Genomic DNA, 14,016 nt, shown 5'->3' with positions numbered 1-14,016 from the left:
AGCAGAGAGACTGGTCTATTCCACTTACACTGAAAATATAAAATGTTCAAAGTGCTTTGCTAAATACCTTGAGCTTTGTAAAATTAAAAGACAACATAGTACATCTAGTGTTGGTGTGCATTACAAATGCTGCAGCCTTTGCCCAACAAATCTGTTGGGTCTGATCCTCAAAAAGTCAGACAAGCTAACTTTGGTTAGTCTGTGGTTCCAACTGATGGCTGTTCACTGAACTGGTGCAATAAACATTGGGTTTCAAAGGAAAGAAAAGGTTTTTTTAGAGACAGAAAAACCTCTACTCTGGAAAATTCAGAGAACACAAAAAACTAGCTTTCCATGAGGTCTTACACTGATTGCTTTTAGAGAAAAGCAAATGTATCCTACTCTAAATCCCTTTTGTTGCACACAAAAATACTGATACATATATATCCTCTATCAAACTAATACATGAGCATGAATATTCCAGTCTGAAGTCAGGCCTAAGTGAAGCTAAAATAGCAGAGTATGCAGCAAAGAATCTTAAAAACAGATGCAACTCCTTCCCAACATGTTCCTTCTTTGCACCAAAGATGTAGCAAGTAGCCCTGGACATTACAATAAAATTAAATCAAAATTACAACCTGCATTAAAAACAGCATGCAGGATTTCACAGATTAATTACAGATAGGGGGAAGGGGGATAGAATTCTAATTAGGACTGTATCATAATGTATAAAATTAAAATGAAACTCTGACATGTGCTATCTGCTGTGACATGATTGTGATACTGCAGAACTTAAGAGTGGTTACACAATCTAGCTTAGTAGTTCTGAAACTGGAAACACATGGTCAAAGGCCCATTAGGAGGTAACAACTTTAACTAGAATAGAGCAGAAGACAGCATAACTCCACACTTGAGACAGTACAGCCCTTCTCCATTTACAACACAGCCCCAGCTGCTTTTTCATCAGTCATATCCCCTGCAATTATCCAGCATGATAAAGCCTCTTCTTTACTGGGGATTTTGCTGCAGGGTTTACTACTTTAGAAGCTGTTCTCAAAAGGTGATGTTGGTGGTAAGGAAAAGGGGTATAAACCCTCATTTAAGATTAAAGCACTCCATGACTTCTGAATATTTAGGTTTGCAAACTTATTGAAATACACCCACGAGCTCTGGCAAGATGGATATTATTTACAAATAAACTAGAAAAAAAAAAAAAGTAACCGTGGAGGCCTTTTTATCCTATTGTTAAAATCTCTACTTCTTTAAAAATAAATAAATTCAAGAGCAGACCTTTAGGAAATTCTTTCTCTTTTCAAAGCCAGGGTGGAGTAGCTGCTTTATTCTATCTTTGGAAGGAAGAATATTATGGTATAAACTTTGATGTTTCTGTTTTGTACAGACCTGAACACTGTATTTAGTTTTCTAGCACAATAAAAATCCTGACTTGGCAATAAGAAAGACATGCTAAGATACTCCAATATTGTTATGGTTTTCTGATTATTCAAGGCTGTTTCATTCAAGGCTTAGACTTTCACATGATTTCAAAGCACAGCATTACCTATGTTTGAATGCAGTTGTTTATGAATGTTTTATTACTACAAACCAGCACGGATGATTTACACGAATATAAAACCCCTCAAGCTACTTAAGACTTCCCTCTACAGCTCTCTTTTTTACTGTCATAAAGGACGTTATTCGTCCCCCCAAAGTAATCATTTATACTGTGCACTGTGTGTTGGTTGCAGAGCGCGAAAACATAGCATGCAGCAGGGGCTTGAAAGAGTACACTAAAATCCATGTTCACATTTGACACATAAAAGCTATTTTAAAAGCTAACTATCCCTGGCTGCAAAACGTTTCCCGCTCATTATTACAGTACACATTATCAGTCCCAGTTGACTCTTCCATTATGCAAATACAGATGCAGAGGGGAAGCACTGCAACACCACCAACTATTATGGTACCATATCATCTTTAAGGTTTAAGGCAGAAGTGGAGTCTATCTCTTTTCATCAGCCAAGATGGACCTACTGGGCTTGGGATCTAGACTTGGGAGATTTCAGCCTGTGAAGCATGCTGCAGAGTGTAGAATTTCTTCCTCTACCACTTAACTGGGATGCGGGAAGATCCCAAAATGAACCTCTTTTTGTGGGGCTCACTGAACAACCCATACAATAGGTGCTCTCAGTCCCCATGCAGCAACTTGGCTTTGACATTGTGCAGGGGACAGAAAGGCACGTCATCATCTTTTGTTAGTATACCCACCTACAGTTTCCCTTACTCTTCTGAGCAGAAGCACACAAGGTCGTTACCCAGAAGTGGGAAGGAAGAGAGGCACAACAGATGTCAAAAAAAGGTAATACTGCAATAGTACTGGCATTTACCAGTTTTTGCATTGTACTAGTACAAAACCTATACATCACCGAACACTGCCTTAAATTAACCCTGCTTCTAGCACAGAGATAATTATACAGGCATACAGAACATGTATTTGTCATAGTTAATGCAATATAGCTTTACAAAGTGGGAAGTTCAGCAACTAATGTGTGTATACAAGAGAACAATATGAAATCAAGATTTGCTTAACTTCTATTTGTTATTGAAAATGATCCTGGAAACAATGTTTAAGCATCAATGATCATAAAAGAGTGTTCTCACACATAATGAAAGTTAAGTACAAAGCTGAACTACTGTACACTTTGTCCTGTGTTGAGTAATCTTAGTTTAACCATGTTCAAATCAGTTGAACACTTACTGCTTAAATCCCCCACCAAGTTAAAGAAAAAGGCTATACTATTGCATTTATCAAAGATCCCCTTAAATGCTAATTTCTTAATGAAGGGATTAAGACTCCCTCCCCACATTTACCATGGAAGGCCCTTAATCAAGTTTCTCAACTTTTATTTTCAAAAGAGCTCAAGGTTTCTATAAATTAACACATTTAACATTAACCAAATGAGTGTTTTATTTCAGTTTAGTGGAAACAAAGCCCAGAAAACACAGTGGGAGAGGAAAGCATAGTATCTTTTAATTAAGTTGAATTTTCCTGATTTTCAAGTTTTACAGATATACGTTCTCCCAAAGTTCTAAAATAAACTAAAAAAGCCTTGATATTGTACATTTCAATGGAAAAGGGGGAAAAAATATAAAGTGCAGACATATGATGGGGTTTTTCATTTGTTTAGTTTTTCACTTGCTGAAGCAGTAATACCCTTAAATGCCACTTCTGCTTTCATTATTGCCTTTTCTCACTGCTTCAGAGGTCACACTGTTCTGGTGCTACATGTTGAACTAGTACTCCTGAGATACACTAACAGCTAACATATGGCTAAGCTAACTGGAGCCAATCTGTAAAGCAAATCAGTTGGTGTTTATGATCCGACATACACACTTTGGGTTTCAGAGGGTTTTTGCCAGATTAGTTCTAGGCTGGCTCTGTGACTGACCACCCAGCTGCAGCTGAACTATGTTGCTTCATTTAGTTTCCTCCAAAAGGAATCTAATTTATGCACTCTAAGACCACTCCCAGATGCAAACCAAATTATGGTAAATTGGGATACCTGGGAGAATCACTTCAGAATTACATACACACCTTACCTGAAACAAAACACTAACGAAAATGCACCCAGCACTTGTCTAAAGAAAGAAAAAAAAAGGCACCCTATATTAAAAATACTGTCTAAAACCATGTCAGAAAGCAGGCAAACAATTGCAGTTTTAACCTTGTTGTTATTATTCAACGTAACAGGCAGCATTTCTCTTACAAAGACTTGATTCATAACCAGCCTAATGTGCTTTGAAGATTACACTGGTCTTAGTCTTATAGCGGTTGTATGGGGGGGGGTTGATCTATTCCTTTCTATAATAAGTATCAGTTGATAACTTGGTGGGTCATCTTTTCACTAGTTTCCTGTAACAGCTTTATTCTTTAGCTTTATTGAGTTGTAATTTTCCCAAGTAAAACAAAAAATTTCACCTTTAAAAGACATTTCTTATGTCAAAACTTACACTTGTCAAAATTCTGAAGATCCATTTCTCCCTTCATACATGCACTATGCTAGATCCTTCCCTCCAATGCTCTTCACCTCCCTCAAGAAGCAAGTAACAATAAAGATAAAAGGTGACTCACATAATTAAACCACGTTGCATAGGTATAGGTAAGCACAATTTTTTAAACATGACCTTAGCTATAGGTAAGTAAACAATAACACCCCCCCCCCCCCCCAAACAGAACTTTCATTCTTCCTAGTGACAGAAAGGCATTACAAGTAAAAGGGAAACTCAGTAACCAGGAATAGCAATGTTTCCTGAACAAGAATGAAACATTACAAGTGTAAAATTAATTTATTTATAATTCACAAAAATAAATCTCGGTATAGAAGCACTCATTTACTAGTGCTTTCACTTTTTTTGCCATGTGTTAGAAGACTCTTCCTTGTCTGTGGCACTAACTGAAGATATACAGAATTTCATAGCCTACACTAATTAATGCACTGTGACTGATGGAATCTTCTGTTAAAGAAGAAATACATAATTCTACTCTTCTTATGTTTTATCAGAATATGTGAAATCATACTTTTCCAACTGTTTATATAAATCAGGATTAAGAGCAAACAGAATGGCTATATTAGATCAGTTTATATCTGTTGTTCTGAGTGCAACCAAAATGGAAATGCATCTCTTTTGTCACTGTTTCTAGCCCAGGAAGCAGAAGTGAAATATGCTGAGTGGGATTCAATAATCCTCATTGTTCATTTATTTGCAAAAGAACATGGGTTAGTAATACACAACTTGATAATCCAGCTATGAAATATTTGGATAGTTTGAGTTCATATTTTTAAAATACTTACAAATTTGTGTTATTTTATTAACTAATTAGTTTAAGACATAGTCCTGTATATTCTAATCACATGCAGCTAAGACAAAAGGTTGCCTGGGCAAGGAAAATGATAGCACAGCACAAAATTACCTTCTTTTCACATTTGGTATGTCTACCAAATCCATCTTTTTGAGACTCCACTGAGTATACGTGATGTATTTTCCTTCACAGCAACTAGATATAGTCATACATCCTTCTGTTTTGAATACTGAAGTCAAAGATAAATTACTCTCACATATGAAGCTGTGACTCGGGAGAATTAGGGCTCTGAGCTTGGCTCTTTCGTGGAATAGATCTTCAAAACATGAAAAGGTGTAACGATGCTTCTACAGTTCTTCCCCAATTGCTGCCAGACTTGAAATGGACTTTGTCTACTACCCTCAATACAGAATGAAGTCATATTGCTATGAACTAAAATACTGCCAACAAGTCATATTTATACTGTATAATTCCAGAAGATTCCTGGGGTAACAGTGTTTATGATATCAGGTGCCTTTGATTGAGTTTCCTCCGATCAGATGGATTTTCAATAGCATTGGTGCAACACATCTCATAATGACACTTTTTAAGTGGGGTCCCAAAAGATTAAAACTATTACCTTCAAAAGACTTTTAGTTAAAGGTTGAACTACACTAGCAGACAAGATAGGAAGTCTGAGAGATGTATTTAAAAGAAGATCTGATGGTAAGCTTAGAAATCTTTCACTGCCTAAAAAGTACAGACAGTTATAAGCATTGCATTAATCTTTTAGAAAAATCAGACTTACCTAATCACCCAAAATGCAGTGAGGCGGGAAGAACACATTTACTCAACCACTTTTGCCAATAAACTGTCCACTGTGGTCTTTCACATGCTTTTTTTAACCCACGTAATTCCCGCTTATAAAAACAAGTATGTTGCTTTTATAATTTCCCATTTTCATGGAATTATAAAAAGAATTTGAGTTATGAAAAATTGTAAAAATGTTTCCCAGTTCTGGCCTGCTTATGTTAATAAAGCATTCTGGTTGTATGCTCAAAAAGATCTAGATGTTTTTGCCCTCAACTGAAAGATCAGATAGACTTTATTGAAATAAATAATTTGTTAAAAGCATTTAACTTTAGCAAACTTCCTAAGCTAGGAAAACAAAAGTTATCCCCTGCACAGCGCTTTTATATACCTCTTTTCTTCAACAAACTTGAAAGAGAAAAGTAGACAATTTCAATTAATGGACAGATATCCTTTTACTACATTTTTACAGAATGATTCCTAGAAGTTTTAATACAAATTAATTGCTTCAGTACTTTAAAAAGTAAATACAAAGACATATAAATGACCAATCTAAATATTCAAGGTTTGTGCAGTAATAGGATCACTTATTCTCACTGACACAGCTAAAAATTCTGTTGGCAAGATGAAAGTCCAAGTTGGTATTTCCTTGTTTCTTTGTGCTTAGAACTTGCAAGATGAATACATGTATACATACAGGTAAAAAGAAAAAGGAACATTTACATAATTGAAATTACCCAACTAAGTAATAAGCCAACTAAATAATTCTCTGTGCTGGTATAAATATTGCTTTACAGCTACAGAACTTCAGAAATTTTTTCTTCCTGTCTCATATTTGACATTTGTTTTATATTAATTTAGAATCAAATTCATATTTTGATGTAAATTTAAAACAAATTTGTCTAAATTAATTAGTATACTAAGCAGTGTCACGAACCCAGTATTTTAAAGAGCAAATGTACAGACTCATCTTTTATTATCATACTGTAGCATGTTACATCTACAAAAATGATGATGACAAATGCCACAATCATGCTTGAATCTTAGTGTCATATTTATCATGAAATACTCTCCTGATAAGAACTCCAACAGATGAGTGAACCTCCCTACTGTGGTTTAAGCTCTTGCCCCAACTGCCTAACAAATAGTTCTCCAAATTTAATGTGGTTGCAACAGAATCACCACAACAGAACATGTGCCTGAACACTTCCAGTCCACTGATAAAGGTGGATTCAGGTCATGATACCAGAGTGAAATGCAGTGGCTGAGACACAGCACATGTTCCTTCTTGCCAACCCAGTCAGCAAGTCAGACAGCTGGATAAAGGAATACCGTAACACTGCTGTTTTCTCTATGTTACTTTAGTACTCTCCTCCTCTGCTTTCTTTTCTCTCACCTCCTCACTTTGAAGCTATATTTTTCCACAACTTTTCTTTCCTTGCTGTAACTCTCAATTCTCACTTCTTCCAGCATGAGTCTTCTGTGTGCTTTTCTGTGGAATCTGTTAACCCGATCATCAATTAATGTTTAAGTATTATAATTTGTGCTTCAGAGGAGACAGTGTAATTAGAAGGAACAGGAGTGAGTACATCATCACCATTTCTGGCTGACTGCAAACTCTGGCAAACATCAATTTACATTAAGCGCAGATTTCACAATCAGGTTTGAAAACCCTATTGTAAACAAATAACTCCTTAAGCAGTAATGAAGTCCATATATGTATGCCTATCTCACTGTTGTTTATTAAACTTTCCTGCAATTAAGTGTTTTTATAAAGCCTCTCTGCTATGACATCGGAGGTAGGTGCACGGCAACCTACCCTCAGCTGGCACTTCAGGGTCTGTTTGCTCTAAGCTGCCTTTTTTTCCCCACATGCTTGTTTGAACTTAAGTACCTCCCAGACCTCTTCATCCTTGTCAAATGTGACTGAAATGGGCAAAAGGGTACTGATGTCAGTACCCTTATACAGGAGACAGGCAGGAAAAGGACAATAGCCAGCCATTCAGCATGACTCCACAAGTCTTACTCATTTCAAAAACAAAACAAAAATTTGGATTGTAAGTTATGCACAGACTTCTCATGCAGAACACAGTTACATCATACAATCGACATCTAGCTACAAACTTTGTATTTGATGTCAGTGTTGGGGGACTGAATTGATCACGAAAGACATTCAGTGACACTGACGCTGTATACAAGATGCTAAACTGGCAGATAGAGAAGGGAACATGTAGACAAATACCTGAAACATGAAGAAAAGATTTTCATGTCTAATGCTACAGCTTGTAGATTAACATCATTTTTAAATTTCATTAAACTTTTTCAGGTTGTGCTAACATAATCAACCAGTTTCTAGAAGAAACACTGAAAAACAAGTACCACTACCATTACAACTTCCCTCTGTATGTCTGAGACTGACATCTTTGTAGCTTCTAAGCTACAAAGATAATTTCTATCTTCTCTTTGCCTCAGCTACTATAGGACTTCATACCTTTCAACTGCTGGCAAGCGTTTGCTGGATTCTAGACAACAGAAGCAAAAGTCAGAAGTACTAGATTCAACCTCTATTTTATGGTGAGTATAGCTTGGGGCACATCTTCATTGCGGTTAGCATGGGTTACTCTACCACTTCTCAGCCATGCATAAAAACCCCATATAATTCAGTCAGGTAAGACTTTGACTGCAGTTTAATGCATGGATGAGGGTAAAAGACCAAGTTCTACTTTTACTGCAAAGACATTAAAAAAAACACCCCACCCCACCACCACCCCCAACACACACTTTTAACCTCATCCATTTTGCAACAAGAACAGTGGCTAAACCACTGCAGCGCAAAGGTATTTTCCAGTGCTTTTCCACAATCTCCAGCCTTGTAATTAAGACTTACTACAGCACAAGGAACCACAGGAGTGGTGATGTAGAGCAAAGGAGTCCAAGGAAGCTCAAAGGGGATACAACGCTAGAAGACAGCACTACAGGAAGAGCTCTGTCATCACTGGTATGAACACTGGAGTATAGATCAATGAACTAAGAAAGAATACAAAAGAACCAACCCTTTGTAGACAGAATGTGCTCTTGTAAGATCATCTTAAAAAGCACCATGGCTAACAAACTAAGAATAATGGATATCACTCTTCCCTGTACCCACACAACCTGCCAGTACTGTAAAAAGTAATATATTGCATTCTAACATTCAGAGCTTGAACAACAAGTATAAGATGCATAAGCATAAAATATAAGGGAGTCAGCAGAAGTGAAACTTGAATTTGGATAAAAAAAAGGAAGTCATGAAATGCAGGACGGGGATGGAAGAGCTTCTTCAACATACTTACAGACTGCTCTGTTACAGAATATAGGTTTGTGTAGACACAAACTGCCTCATGACAAAAATTGCCTGTTACTGTTTTTGTACTAACCAAACACAAGAAGAGAAGCAACAGCCTGAGAGTTCTTGAAAGAAGCAAGGGGAAAGGCAAGAAAAACTTGTAAGAATTTTTAGGAAGTTGTCTGGCAGTTTATCCAACAGTGGGTTGACACGAAGAAGAATTGCCAGAAAAAAAACCCAGTATACTCAGCAATTATATTCCTTTTTGTTTTTGCAAAATGTATGCTTAAACATGAGTATATGACTCTTGCTATAATTAAAAAGATCTGCCTGACCATAACCAGATTGTTCTAAATAACTCCACAGTAAATACAAAGTGCTTCTACCTTTACTGGAATATTCTTAAGCACAATCTTATATTCTCTATTAAGTGTTAAAAAAACTTTTACAGCAGGTATCCTACGCTAGCTGTCCCATCTCACAGCACTATTAAAGCTCATGCATCAGAAAGGCACAGGAAAAATCTTATGCATGGAGTTTATCCACCTCAGTGCACATGATTATGATTGGACAGATAATACCTAACTGCCATCAGAATTTCAGCTTCATGGATATAGACACTTTAGTTATTCATAAGAAGATTTTTAGCTGAAAAAATTGTTTTGGGATTGACCTAAATGTCAACAACATAACGTCAATGACATAATGTCATTTCTAATACACGTACATACAGAATAATCTTAAACTAGCCGCTTGGCCAGTCCAGACCTACAACTTCTATGGTGTTTAGAAGCAGAAAAGTGAGGTCCCATACTGGACCTAAATCAAGAGGCCAGCACTGAATTTATGTTGACACAAAGGCTTGTGGTCAAGCGTGGGTGAAAAGATGTTAGCTAGAATTGCAGTAAAACGACACTATCGTAGCTCAAGGATCAATCACACTGTCTCCTCAACGGTCTCACCTAACATCTAACTTCTTTAGAGAATGAAAACTCCTGAAGTACATGGTATACATCCTACAATATTTGGCCATATAAAGATGTTGGTATACAGCTCATGAATTCAATAACTCAGACTCTCCCAAGTCCCAATGAAAAAGATGTGACCTCCCATATCACAAAAAACATCACTCCAGCTGATCAACAACCACCTGAGCAATCTCACCCCATGGGCTTACAGATATCTATTCAAAATTCTCACGGACCATATCTAAAATGTCTGTTTGAGATGTAAAGCCTCATTGCAGCAAGATTTATGAAAACCATAAATCAGTTTCCAGTAATATAAAATGTAAGCATTTCCCACTGTTTGATGTTATGAGACATTATAACCCTCAATCAGCAAATTAACAAACTAGATGACAGAGTGTTTTTCCACTTAACCATCTCTTCCCTTCCCCCCCAGAAACACATTTGGGAACAAGAACTTTCATTTGGCCGTGGAACAGGTAGAAAAGAGCACAAATGCAAGATCTTCAGCCCTGAACCATCAACACGTCTCTTCCACGGCAAGTAGTAGCTTCTGCTGACTAAGGGATATTTCCTCCCTTAAACCCAGCACTCCTGCACCAGTGGATCTACGGAGCTCCCCACCCCTCTTTAAAGAAAACCCCGAGAGCCTCATCACATCTGTGTAACTGCTCGTAGCTCTAATTTATGAACCCAGAGAGTAATGAAAAAGCAAACCTTGGGAAGAAGCCTCCTATCGGGACCTGGATCGATGCAAACAAGTCAAATTACATGCCAACGCGTGGAGCGTGCTTGGCTGAGCAGATCACGCGGGACGCGAACACTTTTCCGGGTAACCGGAGGAGCACCCCCTCGGCTAACAGCCGAGGCGACCACGGCCCCGCCACACGGGGAGAGTACTCGGAGAGCTGGGGGGCAGTTCCGAGAAGAAACGTATAGAAACGTGTAGTTTCTAGAAACCCTGCCCTAAAACCGACATCGGCCGCAGTAAGCAGCCCCGAACTCGAGGCAAACGTCCTAAAGCTCTCCCGCCCGGCACGCTTCGGGGAAAAGCTTGTGCTCGGTACGACCCCGCGCTTCCACCCGCTTCACCCTCAGGGCTCGCCCCTCAGCCCGACCCGACCCAATCCCCTCAGCGCCTGCATCCAAGTTGAGTCTCTCCAAAGCCGATTAACCCCCGGCTCCGCTTCCGATCCCCCGCCCACGGCAGCTCCCCCGGGGCCGGGGACGCTTCCCCACCACATCACCCGCCGCCGGGGCGCTGCGCAAAAAAAAAAACCGCGGCCCTCCCCCGCGGACTCTTCCCCACAGCCCCTTCCTCACAGCCCTTTCCCCACAGCCCCTTCCTCACAGTCCCTTCCCCACAGCTCCCTCCCCACAGACCCTTCCCCACAGACCCTTCCCCACAGACCCTTCCCCACAGCCACCGTGCCCGGGGAGCCGGCAGGGCAGGAGAGGGCCACCCCCGGCCCCTCGCTCTCTCCCTCCCTCCCTCCCTCACTCACCATGGTACAGATGGAGGCGATTTTGGAGACTGTCATTAGGATTTCCATCCGCCCAGCGCCATCTTCCGCCCAATCACAGCGCCGAGCCGAGCGGAGCCGGGCCGGGCCGGGCGGGAGTAGGAGGGGAAGGGAAGGGAAGAAGGGAAAGCAGGCGACGGGACCGGGAGCGGGAGCGGCCCCCGCCGCCAGAGCCCGCCGCGGGCCGCGCGCGGCCCTCAACGGCCCCCAACGGCCGGGCGCGCGGCTCACCAGCTCGGCGCCCCCCGGGCTCGCTTCCCCCGCGCGCGCGGCCAGCACCCCGCCAGCCCGCCCCGCCCCACCCAGCCCAGCCCCGCCCCAACCCGACCCCGCCTCTCGCCGGGCCCTAGCGCCGCCGGGTCAAACCGGCCGGCTCCCCTCCCGCCCCTCAGCCTCGGCACCGCCTCGCGTCCCGCTCCCGCGACCCGCCCTCTCTGCGCCTGGCTCCGCCCCCTCCCCGCCGCCGCCGCCGAAGACGCATGCGCGGCGGGGCGGGGGCGGGGCCTCGGCTCTCCTCAGCCGGGCCCTCGTGGCCCAGCATGGCGGCAGGGTGGGGTCCTGCTGGCTGTGCTCGGGCTCGGCTTTTCTTTTTTCTTCCTTCTGTGGCCCCAGAGGTGAGATCTTAACGGGCGCTGGCAGTGGAAGAGTTGGGGGCGGGGGGGAGTTGGTGGATGTTTCCTTAATGGCAGCGCTGAGGCCCTTCCGGGGAAGGAGTTGCCGTGCGGCCTGGAGAGGTGGGGAGAGTGGATAGGCACAACTCCAAGCCGAACGGTAAAAGCAAACTGAAAAATAGAACTAGGACAACTTTTGCCTCCTATCAACTTAATCGCTGTAACGCCAAGCTAACTTCAAAGTGACTGCGTGCATGTGAACAGCAGTTGTCTTGTCAAAGCCCTTTCCTCTAGGGTCGCTCCCAGGAAGAGGGGGACACAGAGAGGCACGCACCTATGAGTTCCTCTCTTCTTTTTCTTGCTTCATGTCTAGATGACTGGCGCTTTGGTTTCTGTGAGTCCGGGATTTGCGTGCCCCAGCCTCGGACATCTTGGAAAATAAAGCTAATCTGTAGAGTAGTCATGTATATCGACTACTTGAGGTGTCTGCTTGGGAATGAGATGAATCACTTCAATATGCCTGTTTGTCTGCAGACTATAACAGAAATCTGGGTGACTCGTTCAAGATGTTGATGTCTGCATTAAAGAAGCCTAAAGCTAGCTAAGATATGACCCGTGCTTTTTTTTTTTTTTTCCAAATGTGGGAAACATCTAGCAGATTGAGATGCATTATTATTAAGAATAACATCTACACATGTAAGGCCTAGATCATAAATGCATCCTTTCACTGTAAAAAAGATACTGTAGTATCTATAACATTAAATCATGATACTTTCTATGATCTTCAGAAGTAACCACTCTTTAGCAATTAAATTAATGGCAATAGTAAGTCTTCCTTTAGCTAAAACATAAAGAATACAACTTTAGAAAGTTTTATTACCAAACTCTTTATTGTAATGTGAAATATCCTCAAGCAAATCTTTTATATAATATCTGTGGTCTAGAAGTGTGTATTTCAAAAGTATAGTATTTGAGAAAATGAATGCCTCTTGGATGACTACATTCAGAAACTGTTGCCACAGAAACCATGGGGGAGGACAGCATCAGGGGAATGAGAAAGAATAGAAACAAAAGAAGTGGATTGGCCATTTATGTGCAGAAAAGCAAGAACGGGTATTTGGCCAGCTAGAAGTGTCAAACCTTCAGATATCCAACAGTTCATCTACTGAAATGCAAAGCTGCAAGATACATCTGCAATACGATTCATTACAGTATTAATCTGCTACAAGAGATACCCCTGTATAATCCAGAGTGGACAGTGTTCAAAAAATGACATGAGGAAAATATGACAGGGTGCTGTCTCCCTGAAGCAAAAACACAAAAGGCAATTGCACTACTGCTGAAGTTTATAAGGTTATCTGGGAGATAACTCAGTTTGGAACCAGTTATGTGGCATCAAGTGGAACCGTACAGGCCATAGAAAACTGCAGGAATCTTGAAAGGCACTCAAATAGGAAGTCAGAGATTGCCTTGAAGTTTCTTCCTACCCATAAATTAGAGAAAGAAGGCAAAATATACTTGGCGTGAAGTGCTCTTTCTGTCTGTAGTTCCAAGGGAAAATTTAGATACTGTGGAGTATTGGACCACATTTCAGAAAGAGTGGGGGATGTATGGCTATGCTGGCCTGCATCTGACAGGTGTGGGCTAATCGTGGCTGGAGACTAAGCACGGGAGCTGGGAAGATGCTAAATTAGTAACATACAGAGAGACTGATTTTTTTTCTAAAATGCCATGTTAAGTGAGGTGCTGTGGTATGAGCAAACTGAACTCATGCCGCATAGAACAAGGGGAAATACAGAAAGACTTTCTGTGCTATTGACCATTAAAATGAGGTAAAATATGAGGAAACGAGTAAGAGAATTGGAAATTATCACAAGTGAGCCCCTTGAGGTGATGGGAATTATTCAAAAATTAAGTATGCCAGATATTTGACCAGCTAAGGAAAAACAGAGTGGGTAGACCA

At 40.9% G+C, this 14,016-nt stretch overlaps 1 protein-coding gene across 2 annotated transcripts in view; it reads right to left on the bottom strand.

Moving 5' to 3' along the window:
- The window catches only part of USP12 (ubiquitin specific peptidase 12), a 39,499-nt gene extending 27,795 nt beyond the window's left edge, over window positions 1-11,704 (bottom strand). Inside the window, exons 1-2 of one of the 2 annotated variants that reach the window (XM_075050693.1) lie at window positions 4,949-5,093; window positions 3,988-4,068 (exon numbers count right to left, since the gene is read on the bottom strand). Coding sequence is in view for 1 of the 2 variants with exons in the window: in XM_075050692.1 (XP_074906793.1) it covers window positions 11,425-11,472 (48 nt within the window). In the remaining variant the exon portion in view is untranslated. Of the gene's footprint in view, window positions 1-3,987; window positions 4,069-4,948; window positions 5,094-11,424 lie in introns of those variants that run through there. The other variant, XM_075050692.1, reaches the window with a different exon arrangement.
- Window positions 11,705-14,016: the final 2,312 nt, after the last annotated feature.

Source organism: Buteo buteo, chromosome 18 (assembly GCF_964188355.1).
Source record: "Buteo buteo chromosome 18, bButBut1.hap1.1, whole genome shotgun sequence".
NCBI classification, from domain to species: domain Eukaryota; kingdom Metazoa; phylum Chordata; class Aves; order Accipitriformes; family Accipitridae; genus Buteo; species Buteo buteo.
This window is presented reverse-complemented; position numbering and strand designations above follow the sequence as displayed.